This window comes from Spermophilus citellus, assembly GCF_964194105.1.
Source record: "Spermophilus citellus genome assembly, chromosome: 4".
Taxonomy (NCBI): Eukaryota; Metazoa; Chordata; class Mammalia; order Rodentia; family Sciuridae; genus Spermophilus; species Spermophilus citellus.
Genome location: NC_138185.1, coordinates 54,892,042 through 54,918,707, shown reverse-complemented (window position 1 = coordinate 54,918,707; position 26,666 = coordinate 54,892,042). Strand labels below are relative to the sequence as shown.

At 42.6% G+C, this 26,666-nt stretch overlaps 1 protein-coding gene across 2 annotated transcripts in view; it reads right to left on the bottom strand.

The window, feature by feature from the left end:
- The window catches only part of ADAMTS17 (ADAM metallopeptidase with thrombospondin type 1 motif 17), a 366,835-nt gene that overhangs the window by 247,657 nt on the left and 92,512 nt on the right, over positions 1 to 26,666 (bottom strand). For both annotated transcript variants that reach the window (XM_081292254.1, XM_081292253.1), the window contains exons 5-7: positions 24,665 to 24,748; positions 23,952 to 24,109; positions 17,140 to 17,183 (exon numbers count right to left, since the gene is read on the bottom strand). In XM_081292254.1, the coding sequence (XP_081148380.1) occupies positions 17,140 to 17,183; positions 23,952 to 24,109; positions 24,665 to 24,748 (286 nt within the window). The remainder of the gene's footprint in view (positions 1 to 17,139; positions 17,184 to 23,951; positions 24,110 to 24,664; positions 24,749 to 26,666) is intronic.

The window sequence follows — 26,666 nt, the reverse complement described above, 5'->3', positions numbered from 1 at the left end:
TCTTCAGCTGCTTCTTACCTGTGTCTCCTTGACCCTAGCCATTGTTCCTGCGTCCCCAGTTCCTTCCGACTTTCACACACAGGGTGTGCGCAGTGGGATGTGGGGAATACAACTCCTTGGCCCAACACAGTGACTGTCTTAAAAGGTTCTTTTCCAAGATGAAAACCTCCTGGGGTTTTAACTTTATCTCAAACCTCATGTTTATCTTGGCAGTCAGAGCTCTGTGGCACAGGAAATGCTGCAACTGGCCCTGAGGCTGGCCCTAGGGACTCCCCAGCCGCCCTGCTGCTGGAGCCTCTCCGGGAACCCTTCCATTTAATCAGCAGCTGAGCCAAGGTGGAGAGGGACGGGCCATCCTGGCTGCCCCTGAGGCACCCCCTCAACCGCCCATGCACAGCTGTTTTGTCCTGTTTGATTTTGTAACCATGGGGTACAGGAGACAATAGAAAGTATCTGGAATATTATGAAATCAAACAAGAGAAAAGCATTAGGAACCTGAGGGAGGAAGTGTTCTGTTCAACTGGCTTTGGCAAAAGGAATGAATGAATGAAGCTAATCATTTTTATGGAATAACAATCTTCAATGCCTGGGAAAAGAGCCCTGGACTGTACAAGAACACCTGGGCTGCAACGGACACTTTATGGCAGTACCTCCTGCTACAGCAATAGGAGAAGATGTGGAGAGTCTTGCAGGGGTTGGAGGGAGGCAAGAGAAAGAAAATCATTCAACAATGCATTCTTCTGTCAGCAGGGACGTGAGCAGGATTCCATTTGCCAGAAAAGCCACTTCTAAGTGTCTACGTTGGAAAGGAAGTCAGAACTGCTCTGGACAGGCAAGGGGCTCCCCAGTGCTCCCCTCCTGGTTATTTGGTTTTTGTTTGGAGGTGTTGGGGATTGAATTCCAGGGTTTGAGGCATGCTAGCAAAGTACTTTAACCATAGCTATGCCCCAGTCCCCTCCTGGCTTTTTGGATGTATCTATTGGCACCTGGCTTTCCTGAACATGTCAGTTCAGGTTGCTACCCCTAAAACACACATGCACACACACGAGTTAATGTCTCTTTTTTCTTTGGAGAAGGACTTAGAAGACTTAGATCAGTGTCTCTCAAAATTAAGTGGGCATCAGAGTCCCCAGAGAGCTTGTGAATGCACAGAGAGCTGGACAAGGCCCCAGAGATTTTAATGCAAAAGTCCCTAGAGGCAACCAAGACCATGCATTTCTAGTACCTGCCCAGATATTGCTGATGCTGTGGCCTGGGATTACCCTTTGACAGCCATTACCTTCAAGCATCTCTTTTATCCACCACCACAGAGGACTTCCAGGGCTCTGGCACCTGAGGTTGGGGGGCGGATTCTGAAACCAGGATAACAGAGCCAACCTTGCTGGGACATTTATTATAGTTCTAGGCCCCTTTACTTACAGGACCTTATTTCCTTCTCACAACCACCACATGACATAGGAATTCCCAAGGCCTCTATTCTACAGATTATGAAACTGAAACCAAAGGGAAAGAGAATAACTCAGGGCCCCACTGTAGACAGCAGGACTGGGATTGGAACTAGACAGGGTGACAGCAGTGGCTGTGCTCAAAACCACCACTGCCTCTCTTAAAGATTAACACCAAGTTTATGGAAAATCTGATAAGGCAGCAGAACATTTGGGGAAAATCTGATTCAGTGATGATAGACGGTATCCTAATAATCACAAATATCCACTATCCCTAGTGACCAGCTCTACTACCATCTCTAATTCAGGTCAGTTATTAAGTTTTCCTCTGCCTGAACTGCCTTTTGGATTCTTAGTTTCCTGCCTTCACCCAAAGGAAGACCCTCATCTGGGATGTCTCAGCTCTGAGCTGACTGCCTAGGGCAAATTCTAGTGCCCTTCCTATGGGATCTACAAGCAACAAAGTGAAAAAGGATGGGCATGATGTCCTGGAACAGGCTGAAAGGAAGCAAGGACAAGATTCACAGACCAGTCCCCTTGCATTAGGGGTTTCAAAGGAATGTTCTCACACAACCTTCAAGATACCTTATTACACAATGACCACTGAGTGTGGTAAGTAACTCTCCCAAGGCCAAGTATACCAGAGTGGGAGAACTAAGACCCAGACCTGATTATGGCTCAGAAGCTAGGAATCCTGCCTAAAGGAAGCAAAGATGGTGTGGGCCTAGGAGGCACCCTGCTTGCTCCCACTATGGAACAGCTTGACTCTTCACTGAAGGGACCCTTCCTTTGCTCATAGAGATTTGTATCAGATAGGTAATCTCAGCACTTCTATAAGCCCTGGCCTGCGAAAAGTGTTACAAATGAAGTCTGATTTTCAAATATTTTCTCAGAAAAGCCTTTGCCCACTATAGCTAAAATTTCAAGTCCACCCCCACCAACTGCCTACTCTCCTACTTTTTCTCTTTATCTCTTATCAAGTCCCCCAGAGACCCATGTACAGAATAGGTTCTCTCCACCACACCCTTCTACTGTGTTGTTCTGTCTCATCGTGGGCCCAAGGCAATCGAGTCAGCCCACTGTGGACTGAACCTCAGAAAACATGAGCCCAAATAAACCTTTCCTCCTCTAAGTTGTCCTTGTCAGGTATTTTAGTCAAAAAGACAAAAACCTAACTAATATAAATAACTCACTAAAAAGGTTATTAAAAGGCAGGGTAGAAAAGACTAGAAATGAACTTTCTGGGGTCAAATCAAGGCTCTCTCCTTACAAGTTTTGTGCCTCTGGGAAAGTCATCAATTTCATTTTCCCCAGTTGTAAAATGGAAATAATAAAAGCACCTCCTCAAAGTTGTGAGGACTCAATGAATTAAAACAATGAAGTTCTCAATACAGAGTAGCTGTTCTCAATTTCACCAAGACGGGAAAATCAGAAGGGCTGTCTGGGATCTCTCTTTATTTACTACAGAGTGATTGGTAGCAAAGCTCTTCAACTCTCCAAAGCCAAGTTTTAAAGAAAGCTTGGATCTTAGTACCAGTAGTAGGCATGTGAGATGCTGAACTATGTTGATGTCTCTTATGGTCTGGATCTTAAATGTACCCCAAAGGCTTGGTTCCCAGCCTACTGCACTCTTGGAAGATGATGGAAACCTTTAGAAGATGGGGCTAGTAGAAGGAAGTGAGGTCAGTGGAGGCATGTTCTTACAGGCAATATTGGTCCTGGCTCCATGAGGTAAGCAGCTTTGTTCCACCAAGCAGTCCCCACCATTATGTTCTGTCTTGTCACAGACCCCAAAATAACAGAGACAACCAGTCATGGACTGAAACCTCTAAATCCATAAGCCAAAGTAAACCTTTCTTCTTTTAAAATTGATTTTATCAGGTATATAACAAGGGACATGAGGGTACGAGGAGCAAGAAGAGGCTACTCTGCATGGGAACAAGTTGAAGGGGCCTCTCTCTAGTGTTGAAGGAGGGAACCCCAGAGAAGGGTTCTAGAGCTGGCATCTTATCCATGCATGGATAAGAGCCACCAGGTTCCCTGATCTGCTTGGCATTGTGGAGAGAAGGGAGAGCATGGCTGAGAAAAGGGAAGACAAGGACATGTGTTACCTCCGAATGACCTCATCCCAGCCACTGAAGGAAGAACTGTTCTCGAGACGAAACAGATACAAGAAAGTTAGGTGTCTGCCTTCCCTCTATTTGCCAAAAAGCACAATATAAATTTATAAAGATGTCCCCTCCCATTTCCACCAACTCCACAAAGGAATAATGCTAATGATCAGAGGCAACTATAGGCCTGTACCAGCCTAGGCAGGGCACAATAGGAATCTGATGATAAACTTCATTAGCTGGCCCTCTCTTTCATAAATTCCCTCATACATTTACCTTCCCACAACTTGTCACTCTAGAAATCCCTAATCCTTTTCCTTTGTCTAGTCACCTCGCAACGTTCACTGTTCCTTTGGTAAGATACTCATAAGCCCAAGTTCTGAGCATCCCCTTGGGTTTCTCATCACTGAACACTCCTGTGTGTCATGCACACACTATATTTCTGGGTTTTTTTCTCTTGTTAACCTGGAGAATTTTTTTTGTCAGTATGATTTGCAGGGCCCCAGCCAATGAACTTAAAATGAATAGAAGGGGGAAAAAAAAAACAGTTAAGTTTTCCTCCTTTACAGGTCCAAGATGGCTTTTTAATTCTTTGCTTAAAAAACAAAAAAATCACTCAAGACTCTGGCTTTACCACACCCTGGGGGCAGGGAGTGGGGGTTGCTGCCAAACAAGAGGAAAGTTTTCACAGCTTTGAGACCTCAGACAGAGCACCAAAAGAGCAGGATCTTGTAGATCCTCAGAATTCAGCATTTCTGATCATTGAAGCTAAGTGCTGTCTCAAGCAAAACCCCAAATCTAGGTGCCTTGACACACTTGTCCTCTCCCTCACATAACAGCCAATGTTTGGGGGACTGTGGCTGCTAAATCCTTGGATGGCCTTGGCCAGTCAGTCAATGAAGAAAGAGATCCAAGCACCATTCACAGGAGATTTGCACAGGCCAGGGCAAGAAATAGCACATGTCACTTCCAATCCCATTCCACTGGACAGAAAGCAGTCTCTTGGCCATTGCTAGCAAGGCTGGGAAATTTAATCACCCATGGAGGAAAAAAAAAAATGCCTGTAGATATCAGCTAAGAGGCTCTACCATAACACCTCTGACCATGTCAATGGCAGATCGTGACCGTGGCCCAGCCCTCTCCTGACCATGACTCAGCTGGTTTCTGTATATCAATCAGGCAGCCCCTCCCCCAATACAAAACTTGTGAGGAACTTCTGATCCCAGTCATCTATGCCAGTAATTCCAAAGATTGCTTGAACTGAAGCCCTAAATAATAGCCAGGCTGGATCCATCTCTGCCCCGACAACAGACTCTCCTTCCTGCAGCACTCTAATTTCTTAAGCCGCATATCTGTAGAAATTGAGGTTAAAAAACTCAAGAGCCAACTTTCAATTTCACAAGGGAGATTTGAGGACTCTTCAATTTAATGAACTCACAAAGACCACAGGAGCCTGGTGAACTGTCTGAAATATGCAAGCTACAAACAAACACTGCAGTTCTACTCTGCAGGGTCACTAAAGCACTGACCCTGTGGTTAATTTCAAGCACTGCAATGGCTTCAGTTGACTGACCCCAGCTCTCCACACCAGGAGTGCAACAGTTGAGCAGTCAGTTGGGAAAATGAACTCTTGGCTCTACTCAAGTGGTGAGTTTATTGCCAGATGCAAATGAGGCCTGTCCATAGGCCAAAAATATCAACAGTAACTGAAGTCTCAGCACCCACATGGTCCAATCTAGCTCTGGAGTCTAAGCCAAAGCAGCACAGCCTAGCAACCAAAAAGGAAATCAGCAAAGGTTTTCTTGACCTTCAGAACATTAAAAGGGGACCTAATCCAGCAAACCAGCCACACTTCTGACAATGCATCTTCTCTCTTCATCCTGTCCTACTCACTCACACCTAGAGCCTCTCCCATCCTGCACAGGCTCCTACTCTTCCCCTTCCTGCCCTGCCCATACTTCAGGTATGTCCTTCCCAGGGCCCAACACCAGGTATGTCCTTCCCAGCCAAGGAGGACCCCTTCCCTCAGGAACATTCTTCTCTCATCCTGACCATTTTTCCAGGGTGAAATATCTCAGCAGTGCTAGAGAGTCAAATTCCAATTTTGCCCTGTTGTGCTGTAGATCTAAAAATGTCCCCCAAAGCTCTCATATGCCAAGAGCATGGTCCCCAATGCAGCACAGTTCAGATATTAGGCAATGATTGAATCGTGGGGGCTCTGACCTCATCACTTGATAGCTGGTGGGCTACTGGGGGATGGGACCTAATTGGAGGAAGTAGATCACTGGGGCCTGCCCTGGAGGGAGGGTTTTATCTTTTCCCTGGGCTGATGGCCTGTCTCACTCCCTCTCTTTCCCCTTCCCAGCTGCCATGAGCTAAGCAGCTATCCTCTACCACACACTCCTACCATGATGTTCTGCCTTCCCTCAGGCTCAGAGCAATGGATTAGTGAGCACACCATGGAGTGAGATCTCACCATGGAGTGAGATCCAAAACTTTTTATCCTCTTATATCGTTCTTGTCAGGTATTTTGGTCACAAAGAAGAAAAGCTGACTAACACATCTCCTTCTTCCATCTCATTTTTCAAAGAAAAAAAAAATGTGGTAAGCTACATATAACATAAAAATTTACCCTCTTAACCACTTTCAGCACCTATGTAGCTCAGCAGAACTAAGAGCACCCACGCTGTGGTGCACTACAACCACCATCCGTCCACCAGTTTTCACCTTGTCAAACTTAAACTCCATAGCCACTAAACAACAACTCCATTCTTTTTTGTTTCTATACCTTTGAATAATTTACTGTAGGTCCCTCATATAAGGAGAATCACTCGGTATTTGCCCTGATGTGACTGGCTTGTTTCCTTAGCAGAATGTCCTTTAAGTTCATCCATGTTGCAGCATGTGTCAGAATGTTCTTATAACATTCAAAAGTTCAATAACGTTCTACTGTACATTTTATTATAGCACCTTTTTATAGCACATCTTATTTATCCACTCCTCAGTCAGTGGACACTTGCGTTGTGTCCATCTTTTGGCAATTGGGAATAACGTTGCTATGGAGATGTGTGCACAAAATATCTGTTCAAGTCTCTGCTTTCACTTCTTTTGGGTACGTACCCACAAGTAGAACTCCTATATCGTGTATTAATTTGAGGAACTGCTCTACTGTTTTCCACAGCAGATGCACCATTTAACATTCTCACCAGCAGTGTATGAGGGTTCCCATTTCTCAACGCCCTTACCAACATTTGTTATTTTCTGGTTTTGACAACAGCCATGTTATTGATTGTATCCAGTCCCCTCTGTTAGCCCTCTTAGTAATTCTAGGTATTACCATGCCCATTTTACAGATAAAAGAACCAGAAAAATTAGGTCAGTTACATGAGAACACTACGGAAACAAAAGGTGAACCCAGATGTAACTGCAGAGTCAGTGCTCAGACCATAGCACTAGGCCTTGCCTGTCCCTCTTCCAATGATCGGATCCTGAGAATGGGCTCAGCCTTGGCTGTGGTGATGATGGGACCCTACAAGTGGTCAAAGGGGTCTAGAGGGCCACTACCCAGAAAAGTGTGTTGGAAGCCCTTCCTCAGCTACCAGCCTGAGCTGTCCTGGGTTTCCTCCAAGGAGGCTGGAGTCTTTTTTCTGAAGGAACGCAGTGATGGTCCCTGGTCACTGTACCTTTTCTGCACATTCCTCTGGCTTCTTCCCTCTCACAGGACAGGCATCTCATACAGCCTGGTTTCCCATTTCTGCTACTGCACCCCCCTCCTTCTATTTGGAGAGGGTTTTTGTTTGTTTGTTTCTAACAAACCTTATAAGGATCAGGAGTGACTCAGAACCACATGACTAGAATAAGAGCTGTGCTCTGACAAGATGAAGAATGGGACTTAATTCCAAGCTAATCCTAAAGTGTTCCTCTGGCCATGAGGAATGGAAACATCAAAGGAATAATAGACACTCCCTCTGCCATTGTCACACAAGACTCAGCAGAGAATGAGAGGGTGATAAACCAGTGTCACTGGTATCACATGTAGTTAGCAGCTACTGACACGGAAGGGATATTGGTTTTAGAGTCCTCTTGCAAGCTGAGCAGCTTGCCACTCTCACCTGCTACCCTCAGGGTGGCACCCACTTTCCTGGCTGCCTGTTCAAAGGGATGCCATGCCTGCATAGGAGATCCATGGCTGGACACCCTGAATGGTGAGTTTCTCCATGTTTTCAGCCCTCCTAGTTTCTATCCCAAAAGGCAATCAGGCATGGTCACGTGTTGCATCAGTCTTTGTCTAGTTCCAACTAAATCTTGGTTCCACCCCTCCAAAAGGCAGGTAGAATTTGATCCCAGGCATACCTACCATATTTTCACCATTTTCTAATGTAGTCCAAGCATTACATAACCTCAGATGAGACTTTGGCAGGAGGAACTAGACAAGTTGAATCTGTTCCCCTGGGGCAAGTGATTTCAGCCATGGACTTCCAGCCGAGTTCCAACATGAGATGCCACAGAGGCATCTTCTTGTGTAGCTGCCAGGGCAATAGGTCTTTTCAATAGGTTCTTATAAGGACTAGTAGAGAACTCACAGAATTTATAGGCACAGGTGAAGCCTAATCAGAACTTCTAGTACTGGAAACAGTGCACACTTCCATGTGGACACACGCACCCAGGCATACTGAATGAGTATAGGCCTATACACAAGTATACAGTCATTTACATTTTTATTCACCCCAGTCTCTATCTTCAAGCTTTGCATAGGACAGCCATCGAGAGTATCTTAGAAGACCCTGTCCAATACCCAGACAATTTCATTGACATTTTTGAGAAAACATTTCTATCATTTAAAGGTAAATATGTGGGAGAATAAACCAATGTATTGAAGTATATACATTTTTCTTTCCCAGCAACTCTATTACCTAAGAAATCCAAGCTGGATTTGTAGGATGCAATACCCTAAAATTGACAGAATGCTACTTTCCAAACTCATTTTAAGTGGACAATCTATTTTTGTATGGTATGATGAGGAAGGCAGAGCTTGCCAAAACACCCTGATGGCCAGAGGCACTCATATTTTATTCCCCAAATTGAAAGCTTTCATAAAACCTCTGAAAAAGCAGAGAATATGGTCAAAAGCATAATTATAAATACCAACAGAACTTATGACAAACAGATGAATTTGCTAAGAGATCACAGGTTTTCTGATTGGGACAACTAATATGTAATTAAGTATTAAGCCTTAATCTTTGTAACTTCTTAGCGTAGACAAATGACATGTTGAGGATCCGCCTGAAACTGAGACACATCCATGGTGCCAAAATGGGACGGATTATGAGGAAGAGACTGACACACCAGAACTTAGTCATTTGAAGAAGTATTTCCCGTTGGCGGCAATTCCTTAAGACTGTACACAGATGCTCCTCAACTTTTAATGGGGTTACATGCAGATAAACCCCTTGTAAGTTAAAAATACCCCAAATGCCTTTAAAACCCCTAACTCAGCAAACATCCTAGCTTAGCAACACAGCACACTGCAGTGAGGGGACGTGAGTGACTCTCTGCGGTGTGCTGGGCTGCCCTTGCTTACAATGAGTTTCCCCTCAGGATGACGCAGCCAACTGGGAGCTGCCCACCATCACCAGAGAGGACTGAACCATGTATCACTAGCCCAGGGAAAAAAAAGACTGAAAACCTCAAGTGTGATTTATACTGGATGCATATCACTTTCACACCATTTTAAAACCAAAAAATTATAAGATGAACTAGTAAAAGTCGAAGATCATTTGTATTTCTAACCATAATTTTGAAGCACAATAGAAACTTGACTTCTATGGGGTTACAAGGGACAACAAAGCAAATAAGAAAGTCCCCAGAATGGAATTGGAAGGTGAGCCTCAGGGTTATACACAATTACATATAAGAGGAAAGGAGGAATAGGATAAAAATTATATAAGTGGAAGAAACGATTTATAGTAGAGGGGGTGGAGAGAGAGAAGGGGAGGGGAGGGGAGGGGAGGGGGGATAGTGGAGAATGGGATAGACAGCAGAATACATCAGTCACTAGAAAGGCAATTTATAAATCAATGGAAATGTAACTGATGTGACACAGCAATCTGTATACGGGGTAAAAATGGGAGTTCATAACCCACTTGAATCAATCTGTGAAATATGGTGTATTAAGAACTATGTAATGTTTTGAACAACCAACAATAAAATATTATTAAAAAAAAAAAAAGAAAGTCCCCAGAAATAGAGAAACTAAAGCTTAGCCTTATAGCAAAACTGTTCTACAGCACACCAGATGCACTTTCCAGCCCCACTCAGCAAACAGAACTTTCAACGCCTCTTTTTGACAATTCAAAAACCATCAAGTAACAGAAAGAAGACTTAGCTATCCCACCACAGTGCCAAGGAGCAGAGGCTCACCCATACAGATTTCCCCAGGAGCTTTTAAGTGAGGGCTCCAGAGTGGTGATAAGCAAATGGCCCCACAATGACGGAGAGAAAAGTACAGGAACCAAATGGATAAATTTTGCCATGTTTGTTTTTATGCATACAAAGTGGCATTCCAATCACTCCAGAGCCCTCAATTCTGACACTAAATTCTGACATTACACAGCTCACAGCTGCTCTTCCTCGCTAACACGATCAATGAATAAAATTCCAAGGGTCCTGGCATTATGATAGTGTCAACTGTCCAGTCTCCCAACCTCTCAGGATTCCCCAGCTCCTTTGGGCTCCTGGTTTCATGTTGGGCTGGTCTGAAACACACTTCAGAAATTGAAGCTTCATTCCCAAACGCCATGGTCCTAGTTGGAGATATTCTTTTCTTTCACCTGCTGTGCCCACACACATGCCCTCATTTCTCCTTCACAGATGAACTTGCTGCTTAGAGATTGGTGGTCCTACCTCTGCAGCCCCCCTCAACCCACCCAGAGCTATGAAAGCATGTGGCATGAAAGCTGTGAGCGACACGGGGAAGGGGTCCTCCCACCCAAGTTCAAAGTGAGACACAGCAACAGGGCCCTGGAGCACAGACCAGGTGTGTAGGCCCTCAGCTGCATTAATGTGGCTTTACACATGACTGCAGAATATATCATCCTTTGTATAAGATTACCCCTCCCCTATACTTGGGTGCAAAAGAGAATATTTTCCATTCATTAAAAGAATTATGAATCAAAGCAAGGGAAAAAATAAATTCTAGCTCCATTTGGGCTATCAAAAAGTCATCAAGGCTCAGTCAGGGATAAGAGTAAGACCAATGCCCCATGTCCCCTGACTGAACCTCAGACATCTGTCTGGTCAGTAGGCAGTAGAGACCGGTAGCTGCTTGGGTGTTGGGAAGAGGAGAGTGAAGGGAGGCCAAGGATCCAGAGTCCCACTGCTTCCTTGACCCCATTCTCTCACCTCTCCAAGACAGTGTCTACCTAATAATTGTGGCCTGAAAGCAAATCATTCTGGATAAAGCAATTCAACAGAGGAAAAGTTCACACCCCACAAGGACGAAGACTGAAATGTCCTCTCACTAAGGGAACCAGTGATTTCTACTAAGGATGGATGTCTGCTTCTCCAGATCCTTCTATCTTACAAGTTGCCTTTTCTCCTGGTATGTTCTTCTCCAAAGTAAAAATCAGCAGAACCCCTAAGGTGTTATACCGGCTGTCCTTCCTCTTCCAAAGAGGCCCAAGAAACCCCTGGCAGAGCTGGGAGGAAAGGAAAGAGAGCCCTTCTGGTATTATTTTTAAAAAACATGTCCATTCATCTGCTCAATCAAGTCTCACCCACTATGGAGGAGATTGGTGAGGCCTCTACACCAAGGGGGTCAGAAAACTCCACCTTTGCCTCCATCAGTAGGACCACTTTGAGTCCCAAGATGTTAAGCCTTATCATTCTATCTTTACCAAAGGTCAGGGTGTAGTGCACATTGGCCATTCTGGACTGTCTAGCATCCATCCTTCCCCCTGGCTGATGCACTGTTCTTTTGGGGGATCCTCCAACCACCCACCCACACACCCCCCCCCCCACACACACACGTATTCTTTGTGAGAGGCGTCATTGCCTATGGAAGCCCAAAGAGTAAGAGCCTGGCTCTACCCAATGCAGGTGGGAATGGGGAGAGGCAGACCGAGGCCATCCAACACAGTCACAGTGATACATAAATCAAGCAGGCCCTCCCACCAATCTCTACATGGTGTCTGTGAACTCACCTTTCTGGATGTCCTCAGGTGCTGTTTGTGTTTCAAGGCTGGTTTCCCAGCCTGGATAAATTCTCCTTTTACTCTCACTCATTCCTTATCATCAAGAATCCAGACTGATAAAATGGGCTGGTATAGATTGGGCAAAGGAGAAGGAAAGTATTTTTCATGGAACCCTAAAGTCCATTCAGTACCTCAGAAATTCTTCCAATGCATCACTTAAATTTAATTTTGAATTATGTTTTAAACTACTTTTAAAATAGTAATTAAAATACAATAGGTTACCCTTGGGGAGAACACTGACTAGCGGGTGGCATGATAGAACCTTCTGAAGGATGAGTAACATCCTACATCTTACTCTGAGTAGAGATTTCAAGAGCGCAGGCACATGATTGCACAACAATGTGAATGTACTGAATACTACAGAACTAAATGTTTAAAAATGTAACCATCTGGGACAATTTTATGTTATGTATGTGTTAGTATTCCATGACTATAAAAACAAAACAAAAACACCTGAGATAATCAACTCATAAGAGAGAAAGGTGTACTTTGGCTCACAGTTTTGGAGGTTTCAGTCCATGGTTGGTTGGCTCCATTGCTTTTGGGTCTGAGGTGAGGCAGCATATCATGGTGGGAGCACATGGCAGAAGAAGCTACTTACCTCATGGGTAGCCAGGAAGTAAGGGAGAAAGAATCCATGTGCATAGAAGAGACAGAGGTCCCACAATCCCCTTTGAGGGCATTTTCCCAATCACCTACAACTCCACAGCATACCCTACCTCTTAAAGATTCCACCATCCTACAATAGCATCAAGTCGGGGTTCAAGTCTCAAGACATGGCATTTGGGGGACATTCCACAGCTAAAATGTATCAGCATATTTTACCACTACATAAAAAAGCCACAGATTAAAACAGAATTCAAAACACTACTTTAAAACTATCGCAATTAATATAAGATAAACAAAAAAGAATACAGGCACAAATTTAAAAACCCATCAAGATTTGTGCTCGTTATTACATGGGAACTAAATCCTTATTAAAACAAGAAAATAAAAATGCAGTTATTACCAAATTGTACAACACTGACAACCTTGAGATCCTCCTAAGTATATAGATACTTCATTCTCTGTATAACGAGGACACAGTAACTCAGGCTCGAGCTGGATCCTGAGCTTTCAGGCAGCTCTTCAAAGTCTCTTCACATTGGCAAGCACATATCTACGTGATTCAGATTATTTTTCCATTCTGTGCAATCAAAATAAAATGAAATACTAAATCAGAGATTGGGATGACAAAATTATACAGACGGAATACAGATAAAATGGTTGCCAGGGGTTCAAAGGTCAGAGAGGGAAGGGGTGACTCTAATGGGGCATGGAGTATCATGGAGGTGACGGAGTCGCTCTGTTCTTGATTGTTGGGGCAAATGGGCAAATCTATATATGTGATAAATGTCTCAAACTATATCCATTCCTTGGTATCGAAGAAGCATTGATTCTAGGACCTCCTCAGTTAATAATTCTGCAGATACTCAAGTCCCTTATATAAAATTGTGTGGTATTTGCACCTAAGCAAATTCCGTATACTTTAAATCATCTTTAGATGTTTTATAATACCTAACACAATGGGATTGAAGTCTAAATAGTTGTTATGCTCTACTGTTTAGGGAAAAATGACAAAGGCTGGGAACATAGCTGAGAGATATTATTTGCCCAGCATATGCAAGGCCCTGACCCTGGGTTCAATCCCCAGCACTGGAAGGAAAAAAACAAAAACAAAAACGTTTGCACAGTACCTTTTTTATTTCGCAAACATTTTAAATCCATGTTTAGTTGAATCTGAAAATGGAGAACCCACGAATATAGAGAGCTGGCCATATATATAAAAGCATACCAAAAATGAGTGACTACCAAGTGACACTTGTAGTCATTGCTTTGGACCCACTGATTTCCTGGTCCCAATAATGCCCTGAAGAAATACAAAAAGTTACTACTGGAAGAAGCTGGGCCATAGAATTAAAAGACTTTTCTACTATTTTGGCTGCTTTTTAAAATTTTTTGATTCTATAATTGCATCAAAATTTCAACAAATGATAAACACAGATATAAACTGGATGTTGAGACTGGTATACGCTGGACATACCTCTAGTTTTCAAAATTTTTATCTTTATTAAATTACACCATTGTTCTTACTGACTTAATAACATGTAAAAGTGAACTATGATTATGACACATTAAAATAAATGTTTCCTCATAAAACACCATATAAGTCCAGCTGTGTTCAAAAGAGGATTCATTTCCGTTGTTGTCAAAGTTGAAAACTACTGAGGTATTAGAGAGAACATGCAATGAAAAGCAGGAGACAGGCTGGATCGGATCTCAGCTAATCAGCTGTCAAATGAAAAATGATTACACCCATCCTTGCAATTAAGACTTTCTTGTTAGGAAATGAGACACATGCAGCTAGAAGGCCACATAAGGACATCAGATGTTCCCTGGTAACATGTGGCTAATAGTCAACGAATAGAGCTATGAACTGAACTGTATTCCCTCAAAATTCATATGCTGAAGTCTTAACTTGCAATGTGACTATATGAAGAGGTAGGGCCTTGAAAATGTGATTAAGATTAAGCGAGGTGAAGGATAGAGGCCTAATCAATGTGAATGATGTCCTTACAAGAAGAGGGAAGGGTGGGGCGTAGCTCAGTGGGAGAGCACTTGCCTAGCATGCAACAGGCCCTAAGTTTGATTCCCAGAACTGCAAAGGAAAAAAAAAAAATAGAAGAGGGAGAGACACAAAAGGGGTGCCCATTCAGAGGAATGACCATGTGAGGGCACAGGAGAAGGTGGCCATCTGCAAGCCAAGGACAGAGACCTCACCAGAAACCAAATAAACCTGGATCTTGCATCTCCAGCCTCCAGTACTAAGAGGAAGTACACTTCTTTTCGAACCATGGGTCTGTGTGGTATTTTGTTATGGCAGCCTGAGAAAACTATTAAAAGTAGAACAGTGATGTGGTGTAGAAGGAGGAAAGAAGCTTGCTTAGAACTAGCTGCCTGATCTTCCACAGGGGGCCTGAACACAGTACAAAGTTGCAATTAATGGCAGATTTTTACCAAAACAGTATTTCATAGATTCAAAGAAAAGCTAGCTACAAATCATATAAAAGAAAACCATATGACTAGATGCATACTGTTCACAAACAACTGGAGTTCCTTCATCTGTATTCCTTCCTTCAATCAACCAACCAACAATAGTAACTGAATCTCTCAAGTCCCGAGTCAGGTTCTGGGGACACAGAGCAGAGGCCTAAGCTTGGCTCTGTGTACTACATAGTCTTTGGGGTAGACGGGAAGTAGGAGCAAGAGCTATGTGAGGATAAGTGCCTCCCCAAGCTAAGCAAGGGGAGCAGAATCACAGAGCAGAGGTGTCTTCCAGAAAGAGCTCTGGCAGCCATCAAAATGCACCTGTGAATCCCGGGAAACAGCAGCTATTTCTGGGGCTAGTATGTGCTTTGGCAGCCCTATTAATAGATAGAGGTCAACACACACACACACACACACACACACACACACACACACACACAGAATTTCTACAGCCCCCCACCAGCAGGCCTGTGTCAGCTATCCTTCAAGTGAAGCATGTTTTCCATTGCTTATCTACTAATTCTATTACAGAGACAGTCCCAAATAACAAAGCACAGATTCATTGTTTTGTTTTATTCTTTGGGTGGTACTGGGGATAGAACCCAGGGCCTTATGATCATTGGTTGTTTTTTGACACCTGCTCTTCCATGTGTTTAGAGGATATATGAAGTTAAAAAAAATCATTTTGTAAACTCAAATACATGAAATAAAATTTAGATAACAAGATGTTAGATTTTAACATAAGCCAAAGTGATCATTTGACAGATTAAGAAACCCAAAACAGAGATTGCCCAGGGTCGCCCAGCTCATCTGTGGTACAGCCAGAGGAAAGACTTGGGGTTACCTACAGCTGGGACTTCATGAGAAGCATAAGTTGTTAAAATCTAAATTTCACAATATTAGATATTTTTGCATCCTACTGTTTTCCTTTAGTTTTACTATAATTTGAAGCATGCACAGGTCATGATTTTGCTTTAGGCAATACAGTATTTGGAGCTCCTAGTTTGTAAAGGTTTGTGCTATGACAAACCAAATTGGAAAGCTGTTGGTGTTTCCTCTCTTAACCAAGCATTCTATTCCTATACCCTAAGAGTGTTTCCCACTTGAAAGCTCTGAAAAGTCAAGAGTAAACCACTTATCATTGAGAATAGGGGAGGAAAGGAAAATGATAAGTGAGGGAGAAGGTGTAGAAAAGAAGAGAAAAGAAAGGGAAAGAGGAAAAATGTGTTCTTCCAGCACTGCACATTGGTATTAGTGTTGTTTGTCTAGAAAGCAACTGGCCTGTGCGAGGGTTGGTAGAGGAGACTGATCTTACAACTACATGGTCATGCTTCACTCTTCGGGCACTCAGTAAAGATCAAATGCATGTGCAAATATAAACCACTACATGTCTTTTGTTATTGCTGTTATTGTTGTTTGCATTTTGACTCATTGTACATAAATGGAGCACAACTTTTCATTTCTCTGGTTGTACACGATGCAGAGTCACACCATTCGTGCAATCATCAGGTACATAGGGTAATAATTACCATCTCATTCCACCATCTTTCCCACTTCATACCCACTCCCCTCTCATCCCTCTCCTCTGCCCGATCCAAAGTTGCTCCATTCTTAACTTGCCTACTCCAAACCCACTATGGATCAGCATCTACAAGTCAGGGAAAGCATTTCTTTGTCCTTTGGTTTTTCAGGATAGGCTTATTTCGCTTAGCGTAATATTCTCCAACTCTATCCATTGACCTGAAAATGCAGTAATTTCATTCTTTTGTGAGGCTGAGTAATATTGCATTGTGTATATATACCACAGTTTATTTACACATTCATCTCTTGAATGGCATCTGGTTCCACAGTTTAGCTATTGTGAATTGAGCTGCTATAAACATTGATGTAAACCATTACATTTCTATCTCATGACAATTGTGTTACTGAGTTCCCTCTTGCCTTGGTGACCAAGATGCTTACAGTCAACTGCACTCCCAACTGCAGATACCAAGGGCAGCTAGTGGCTCTTCCCCTTTGGTTTAACTTTTCCTATCTTACTAAGTAACCCTTCAGCTAGATGCCTTCTGCCATAAGCAACTTCAAAACTTGTCAGGAAAAAAAAAAGTCAATTAACTAATTTACAAGAAAAGAACCAAAAGGAAATACTGAACTTGCTCACTGAAAGCTCATTCAGATTGGAGGTATAATTAAGAATTTGAGGATATATCAGCTCCTTGCATCATTATTGAACTCTAAACTTACCAACAGTGTCGCACGGCTCATCTTTGTGAACGCAGAAATCTGTCCTAAAAAAAAAATGAGAGAGAGAAAGAGAGACAGACATAGTCAGGTGAACGTGGTTTACTGGGAAAATGGGAGAAGAAACACTGAGATTAACCTTGATTGTGGCTTTAGTTGTCATAAGTCATAGTGACATACCATAATCAACAGGGTTTGCCAAGAGAAATTGGCCTATAACACGTCCAAGTGGCAAGCCCAGTTACCCTATGAAGGCTAGACTATTCTATAAAAAACAGTTGCTGAAAAGATTCCAAAAGCTGAAAAGGTTTTGGAAGATGTTTATTAAATTATTATTGAAAACAATTATCAGTCAATATCATCAAACTGCAATGGCTTCTCCAAGCTCCTCTATTTGGGCAGCAACTGCTTCTAAAGACCATGAATCATGTCTATGAGAAGTCAATAAAAAAGTCATTTCTGAAAATTGTACTCTTCGAAGCTCTCCACAATCCCCCAGGTGCGAAGCTGTGGTTGAATGAGATAGCAAAGATGCTCAAAGCCTGGCCCAGCCCCAGTTCTTCAGGCCCAAGGGTTCACTCTCATGGTGAAATGAGGGATTAGACCCTACTTTTCCAACAAGGAGCGATGTTCCAAAAATTCTCAGTCACTAGTCAACCAAGAGAGCTGAATGGGGCAACAGCCTGCCTGGGAGCTGGGGGACAAGAGGGAGGCCCCAGTATCAGGCCCTCTTGGGCCGCATGCCCATCTTCTCACAGGGCCCTTAGACAGTGCTCACTCACCTGCAGCTCTACATACACCAAAGTACAGCACATACCACTCCTCATTTTCCTTCTTAAAAGTCTGGGAAGGAACATGGTGCTAGCCAGATAACGCCAACACTAAGCAAAGTTATGGGGGGAAATGGCAGCACTGGGTGGCCACAGCTTGTCTTCTCCTACCAGGGTAACATCCCCTCATTTCTGGCCCACTGTTCCTGCACTCCGGCATTCACTCTCCTCCATTCCTCTCCTTCCCTCTACCTACAGCTAATCTCAGGGCAGGATTTGACCTGCCATTCACATGGGGGTAATGACAGAGTGTGTTACTCTCCTAACCACTTTTTAAAAACATTATTTTATTGGTTCTCTTTAGTTATTCATGATGAACAGTTAAATTTGATATAATTATACAAGTATAGAATATATCTTATCCTAGTTAGGACCCCAGTCTTGTGAATGTATTTCTGGCCTCTATTCATACTTCAGCCTGCTCTATCCCACATCACACTTTAGTGTTTTCCCTGAAGCATAACCCACATTTGAGAATTCTCAGTCCAGCATGAACAGTGGAGCAAACCCTGCATGTTTCCATCCCTGACTCTGTTTCTGGATCAGGGATGGGACTCATAAAAGATCCCATCAGATCACTAGCACTCAAAGATATTGGATTTGTAGTTTTAAGAGGCTCTGCTTGAGCTCTGGTGTCCAGAATCCCAGGTCCAGAATGACTGCCTCAGGCCAGTGATGCCACAGGCACAGTGGACATTCTACAAGCCCAGAGTGGGTAAGGCAGGTGGCAAGGTCAGGTGTGACAGCTTAGAAGGTGCACAGAGAAAACAAACATGAGCTGGGGCCAATCATGTCAGCAATTCATATGGGTTTTGCTTTCCTGGAAATTTCAAATTTTCTCAGAATGTACATATTTTTGGTAAATGATTTTTTGGTCAATTTGAATTTTGTTATTATTTACTGACAAATAAAAAGTACATACATTTATAAAATACAATGTATTTAGTAATGTGTGTACATTACTAAATGATTCAATTCAGCTAATGACCATATCCATTGCCTTACTTACTAATCAAGCTTCTTTGGTGAGAAAATGTAAAATCTACTCCCTTAGCAATTTTCAAGCATTCAGTATTACCATTAACTACAGTCAATGTGCTGTCCAACAGATGTCCAGAACTTAGTCCAGGTAATAAATTTATAAACTATTTTAACAAGGGGAGAAATAAGACTCCTGTGCTTTTCATGACTGTACCCCCAAACCAAGAGAACTTCATGGAAATTGAGAAGGAATAACCATGAAGAACTGTAACAGCAAGCTGCCTTCTGACCTAATTTTTTCTGTCAAAAAGTTCCTTTTAATTAATTAACAGGCAGTGAGAGTGATAGGGAAGAACATTGATCCTGGGGAGCTGAATGGGAAGATCAGGGCAGCAGAAGTGTCCCAGCAGTATAGCAATGGCTGGTCCTGTGTGTTTACTTGGGTGTCTGCCTAGCACTCTCAGCAGAAGTGTAGACCTAGGCTTGGGGGAGAAATCCTGTGTTCCAGGTATTCTGGGTCAAAAGCAGAGCCAAAGGTAATATGTTTCAGATGCTGAGACCCCGGGTCCCTAGTCCTCTGTGTGTGCCCAGTTTGGCCCCCAGACCCAATTCACTCAGTGGCTGTCTCTAGCCCCAGACACAGCTGCAGAAAACTTCTTTTCTGCTGATTCTGGCTCAGCATTGTCTGCTGGACATGATGTCATGTGCTCACAGCCTCCACAGTGGCTGTCTGTCAATTGGTGGGCATCCAGAACACACTCTCAGGCCCAGACACAGCACATCGGGGGGAAAGAAAACAAAGGAAACAAAACCTTCACATCTCCAGTCCTCAGCCCAGGACATGGGGGTTCCGTCCCCTGAACACTGCCTTGCCTGCACAGCTCCCACTGCAGACACTGAGGTCAGATTACTCTGGGAGGAAAGAACTGCTTCAGAGCAGCAGCTGCCTCGCACCCAATTTCCTTGCAAAAACATCAGCCCATTATTATCCCAGCCTAGGGAATTGCAGCTCTCTGCCTCTAATTATTAAATGATGCTTCTCAGCCAGCTCCAACTCCAACACTACCTCCCCACCTCATGGGAGGTCTTCAATTTAACATCTGCGTGGGCTCAGAGGATGTGGCTGTGCACTGATCCATTCAGTCCAGCAGCGCCACAGAAGCAGGTGGGAGGAATCATGAGTACTTGGGTAGCTTTGAGGTGTAAGCATGAAACAGAGAAAGAAAAGAGCAAGGCAGGAGGCCATGCATCTGCTTCCCCAGGGACCCACTGCCTGCAGGTACAAGAACCTGTTCTTTTTATCTCTGGAAGAGGACACTTCTTGCCCCCAGCACACCCTCAGCCAGAACCACACCCATGCAGTCAATATACCTCCCCAATGTGCTTAATTAGAAAAGAACATTTTAAATAAAACTGTATTATGGTGAAATATATATAACACAAAATCAACTATCTTAGCTATTATGTATACAGCTGAGTAGTGTTAATTACATTCACAATGTCATGAGCCATCATGACCACCTAGCTCTAGAACATTTTCATCTTGTAAAACTGAAACTCTATAACTATTAAACACCAAGTTCCCTCTTGGCTCTACCACCAGGCCCCAGTCACTACCATTCTACTTTGTGTCTCTATGAATTTAATGATTCCAGGTACCTATTAGAAGCAGAATCATTCAGTAATTATCTTTTCGTGCCTATTTCACTCAGCATAATGCCTTAATGGTACATTCAGGCTATAGCATGTATCAAAATTTCCTTCCTTTTAAAAGTTGAATAATATTCTATTATATTATATGCCATACTTTATCCATTCACTGTTGATGATAATTCGATTTGCTTCTACCTCTTGTCTATCGGGAATAATGCTGCTGCTGTGAAAAATATCTCTTTAGCATCCCTGCTTTCAGCTACCTTGGTTCTTAGTGCCTGAAGGTACACCAGCCACATCACATGCAATCAGAATTATTGAATAGACTATTTCTAAAACATCCCCATTATACATTCAATCATCTTACATAAACAGAAAATGTTCTCATAAGGGAACTGTATTCTACAAAACACATTTTAATCCTTAGGGTTGGCATCTGACAAATCATCTTGAAGAGTGACCAGGTATCTATCTGGGGTCTAATGGTGGCATTGCACATGTGTTGAAGATATATGCCCAGATGCAGGACTGCTGGATTTTTTTTTTAAGGATCAATCATACTGTTTACCACAGTGGTTGTATCATTTATTTTCCAACCAATAGTGCAACAGTTGTTATTTTCTAGTTTTGTTTCACTGTAGACACCCTAATAGGCGTAAGGTAAAGAAAAGAAGACTTTACACAAATATTTTCTTCGTGGCAAGTAAGCTGTTAGGAGGCAGAAAAAGACAAAGAAAAGCAAGTGTAATTGGCAGCATCTCTGGGCCTAGGGTATGTTCATGTATGCCCGTGGCTATCTGTAAAAAGGCCAATCCAGAAGCTTTATCAACTCGGATTTTGGTGACATCTGTGTCCCCTGGAACAAATGCTATTCATTCCCAACACAACACCTTTACTTATGCTTTCTCCTCCCAGTTCTGGAGATCTAGCATGGCCTGGTGACTAGTTACTATATTATATTTGTACATTTTAACAATTCTTACCAAATTCATGGTAGTAAGATGGCTATAGGATGGATATGTTCATTAGCTAATAATGAAAGGAAATAGAGAAAAATTTTTTCCAATATCAGGAAGGTTCCCATATTAGTATTTTTTTTAACAAAACAGAATTTTAAACAACATAGAATTTATACATTTTATGCAGTGTTTATGAAAACCACTTTCAAAGTAGGGTACTTGGAAGTTTAGTTGCATATTCCAATGATGAAGTTGTTTAGAACTGTTCTTTAGGAAAGACTTTAAGGTCTGATTTAATTCTCATTTTTAAAAAATTAGTCACATTAATTTATGGCCATGCATAGACATGGTTCCCAGGATTCCTACTAGCTCCCTAAATGGAATCCACTCTCAAAGCATGGTACCCATAACCCCCTCACTGCAATCAGCAGGGGATGCTATGGAAAGCCCCACAAGCTCCAAATTGCCATTTCCCAGTACCCTGGGCAATGGCAACCCCTGGTCCATGTGAGTGGCCTACACGCCGAGGAAGATGGTAACTGGGAGGTTCCCAGCACTCACCCATGGACAGGTCCAGACCAAAAGCACATGCCAGATCATGTTCATCCCTTGGTTCTTAGTGCCTGAAGGTGCACCAGCCACATCACAAGCAATCAGAATTACTGAATAGACTATTTCTAAAACATCCCATTATACATTCAATCACCTTATATAAGCAGCAAATGTTCTCATATGGGAACTGTATTCTACAAAACACATCAAATCATCTTGAAGAGTGACCAGGCATCTATCTGAGGTCTAATGGTGGCATTGCACATGTGTTGAAGAGAACAGAGCTCCGTTAGCTGGTTGCTGAGGCTTGGGCCACAGAACTTCCCTAACTGGCACTGGGATATCTTTGGGCTAGAATGTGCAGCACAGGGCCCAAAAGATGCAACCAAAGAGGCGATTTTGACTCAAAACCAAAATGTTAAATGGAATTTAACACATCATGGATGGACAGGTTGTCTCCAAGCTAAAGACAGGACAAAGTTCTTCATTCCACAAATTTATCTCTAAATGAGGAAAAAGTATAGAGTTTGGAATTTAAGTTAAAAAAAATTTACATCCTTAAAATTCAAAGTTGATACATTCCTAGCAACTGTGATGAAATGCAGGTATTTTTTAATCTAATGGATTAATTCATTTCCTATAGCAGGATTTTGTTATGAACACATTATAATATTTCTTTTTACAACCAAGAGATACAAAATGTAGAAAAAAAGTAAATAACCACATCTACATCGGCAGTGATTTGAATTGTGTCCCACAGATAAGATATGGTCAAGTCCTAGGCCCTGCTACCTGTGAATGGAACCTTGTTTTAGAAAGAGGGTGACTGCAGATGGAACCAAGTTAAGACGTGGTCACATGGATTAAGGTGGGCCCTAACCCAATGACTGGTGTCCTTTCAAAAAGAGGGGAATCTGGATATAGAAAAGTACATTCAGCAAGAAGCCCACGTGAGGATGGAAGAGAGGTTGGAGTGATGCCATCTACAAGTCCAACAAGTGCAAGCATGCCAAAGAATGCTAAGGGCCACCAGCAGCTGCAGGAAGGACAAACCCTCCCCTAGAGCCTTCAGCAAGAGCACTGCCTGCCAACATCTCCCTTTCGGACATCTAGGCTCCAGAATGTAGAGGGATAAATTCCCACTACAGTCACCCCATTTGTGGCCATTTGTTACAGTAGTTCTAGAAACTAAAGCAACACTGCCACTTGCTGCTTTGGAGGCTGCCTTGGGTTTCTGTTATCCACTGCTGGCCCCCTGGAGTCCCTCTCAGTCTAGAACAGTAAGTCCAGTTATGCAGCCTATAAAGAAACTTCACTGTTTTCTTCAAGTGGAGGCTGCAGATGACTTCCACAGACATCCAGAAAGTTCCAGTGGATCCCATGCTACCTGTCAATGGCACATCTAGCAAGGCCTTATGGAGCACGCACACGCCTGTGTGGACTTCCTCCCTCAGGAAACTGGTGGCATCCACTCTCCTCCCTAACAGCTGTCCAAAGCCACTGTAAAGCAGCTGCAGACCCACGTGAGCTCCTTCCCAGACGGCATTTCATTTATTGGGGGAAGAAATAATAAACTTTCTTCGAAGTTGTAATTCTTGGTTATCTAAGATTTCGGTATTTTTCTAATATTCATAATAGAATGAATGGCTGACTCTTCATGCTAGGCACTGGGAAGAACATGTCCGTAAAAGTGGGTGCTCTCGTTAATCCCTATTTTACTGATGAGGGAACCGAAGCCCAGTTAGGTAAACAAAGGTCTGACGTCAGCCTGAATCCTAACAGCATGCCCTAGAAAGGGGAACATCTCCTCCCTCTTGCCATAGATCGACTCTAAATTTACCTGGTCACAAATACAGCAGCATCCACAGGGGGTGTATCGTCCTTCCCTCCTGGAACCTGATTGTTACCAAGGTACCGCGCACCTCCATATTCCTCATTCTGCCAATGACAGAAGCTCTCCAGGGACCGCTCGCCATGGTGCCCAATGGACAACTTGGCCTAAAAGAAATTGAGGAGGCAGTCAGAGAAGTGGACACCCAGGGAAGCAGAGTGTCCATCCAGACCGTAGTGTGGACAGTAAGCTGGAGACAGCTGCTAAGACACCATTTTATGACTTGTTTTCTCCAAATAAAAGAATAACAGAAGCGGGTATTCAGGAAACCCCGAAGAGAACATCAGGGACCTTATCTTTCAACTCAAAAGAAAAGCAATCTACTTTTCTGTAAACACAACAGTGTACCCAACCAAGCAATGTCACCTCAATCTCACGTTGATGGCCTGACTGTATAGGTGTCATGTTCATGGGGGAGTGCCCTGAAAGACAAGACCAGGGAACACTGCTGCAGTGACTACCACTGGGATGGAAGCTCCACGAGGCTGTCATGATTCTGAAGGCCCCCGGAGCTTCGTACATATCTGAGAGCCTTCGAAAGACCTTCCAGGAGGGGAGGGGGATGGGCAGGATCCCATTGCCAGGGTCTTCTGTGATTCAACTCAGCCAATGCCAGTTACATATAACTGTGTGTTCTCTGAGAGGTACCCATGGGGACTTACAGGACGTTGTCGTAGGAGGACAAGCTTGGTAACTTGAATGTTGATTTTAATTCCAAGACTCTGGTGCTGAAACATATTGTATACCTATTAAGAGAGAAAAAGATACAAAATATCTTTTAAAATACAGTGGAATCTTGGATGAGGGCTTAGAAAAGAGAAAAGATAAGAGAGAAAAGATAGCAGGTAGAAACTAAGGTAATCTGAATACACTATAGACTTTACAGTAACGTATCAGTATTGATCCACTAATCATTACAAACATACCATACTAAGATGTTAAGAATAAGGGGAACTAGGGGTTGGGGTTGTGGCTCAGAGGTAGAGTGCTCACCTAGCATGCATGAGGCATGGGGTTCCATCCACAGGACCACATAAAAATTAAAAAAAAAGGTATTGTGTCAACTTACAACTAAAACATAAAAACAAAAACAAAAAAGAAAAAGAATAAGAGGAACCATGTCTAACTCTCTGTACAATCTGCTCAACTTTTCTGTAAATCCAAAACTGTTCTAAAATACAAAGTCTATTAATAAAGATCATATTAAAATGCAGCATGTGCTCTTCAATAATAATATATAATTCAAATTTTGGTGTTGATAAAGAACAAAATATACATATATGGGAGAAACATAGTCCAGATTTTATTTCTAAGGTTTTTCTGAGATCAAAAATAACGCCCTTCAAAGCGAATATTCAAAAATAAAAATAGATATGATAGAAATCTCTGGAATCACACATATGCACATGCATACATATACACTTAAAGCTAAGCTAGAAACCCAATAGCTTTTCAGAAAAAAAAAAAGTATAAGTCAGGAGATTTTGAAAAAAAAAAAGACATGGATGTTAGATGATTCTGGTCAAATATTCAAAACTCCCATTCTGGGCTTTCATGCAAAGAGATGAAGGCAGGGAGGAGACAGGAGCCTGCTGTGTGCCAGCCACGGTCATCTCTAACCCTCACCACCACCCTCAGTTGGGAAACAGGCTCAAGCTAGAGCCACCTGATAAAAACAGCCAAAGGTGACTTGACCCAAACCTAGGCTCCTCTAGCCAAAACATTCATTTTCTTCTTTATTCCCTGAAGTCCTCATTCTAACCAAAGTTTGTCACTGAGATAAATTATGGTAACAAAGGGATTTATCCTTCTCAGTGTAGCCCCTTGCTATGGTTCAAGTGTAATTTGAGTGTCCACCAAATGTCCATAAGCAAATATTTGGTCCTTAGGGGGTTCCAGTGGGAGATGCTATGAACCTCTAGGAGGAGGGGACTTGTGGGAGGCCCTGAGGTCATGAGGGATGGGGGAGACATCCCCAAAAAGGACTGTGGGACCTCAGTCTTGCTCTCACTGCTTTTTGGCTTGAAATGTGACTGCTTGCTCTGGCATGCATGCCTGTCATTATCATATGCCATCTCTGCAAGAGGCCAAAACAATATGTCTACCTGATTTTGAATTTGAACCTCCAACACTGAGAGCTCAGCAAATTTTTTTACTTTACAAGTTAGTAACCTTGAGCATTTCATTATAGTAATACTAAATTGAGTGATACCCACTTTTTGTTGGCAGAATTGTAAAGACTTCAAAATCAGAAGTCTGGGAAAGTGTTCCAAGGAGAAGAGATGAAGGGAATCTTGAATAAGAGAGAAATCAATGTTGATGTGACGAAGAAAGACCACTGACTTCGAAGATCCCTCGACTTCCTCTTCTATAAGATTACTCTGAGAGGTTCAGTGGGGAAGGTGATAAAGGACGAAGTACTAGCAGGACACAGAGGGAACAGGGATGAGAACTTTCTGAATATTCTGTCTTGTTTTTACTCATAGATACAATTCAGAGAGGAGAATTTTCTTTTTAATTTTTTAAACTTTTGCTATTAATTATACATGACAGTAAAATACACATAAGCACTTTGATATATCATAGAGTATAATTTCTTTTTTTCTGATTGTACATGTTATAGAATCATATTAGTCATGCAGCCATATATGTACATAAGATACT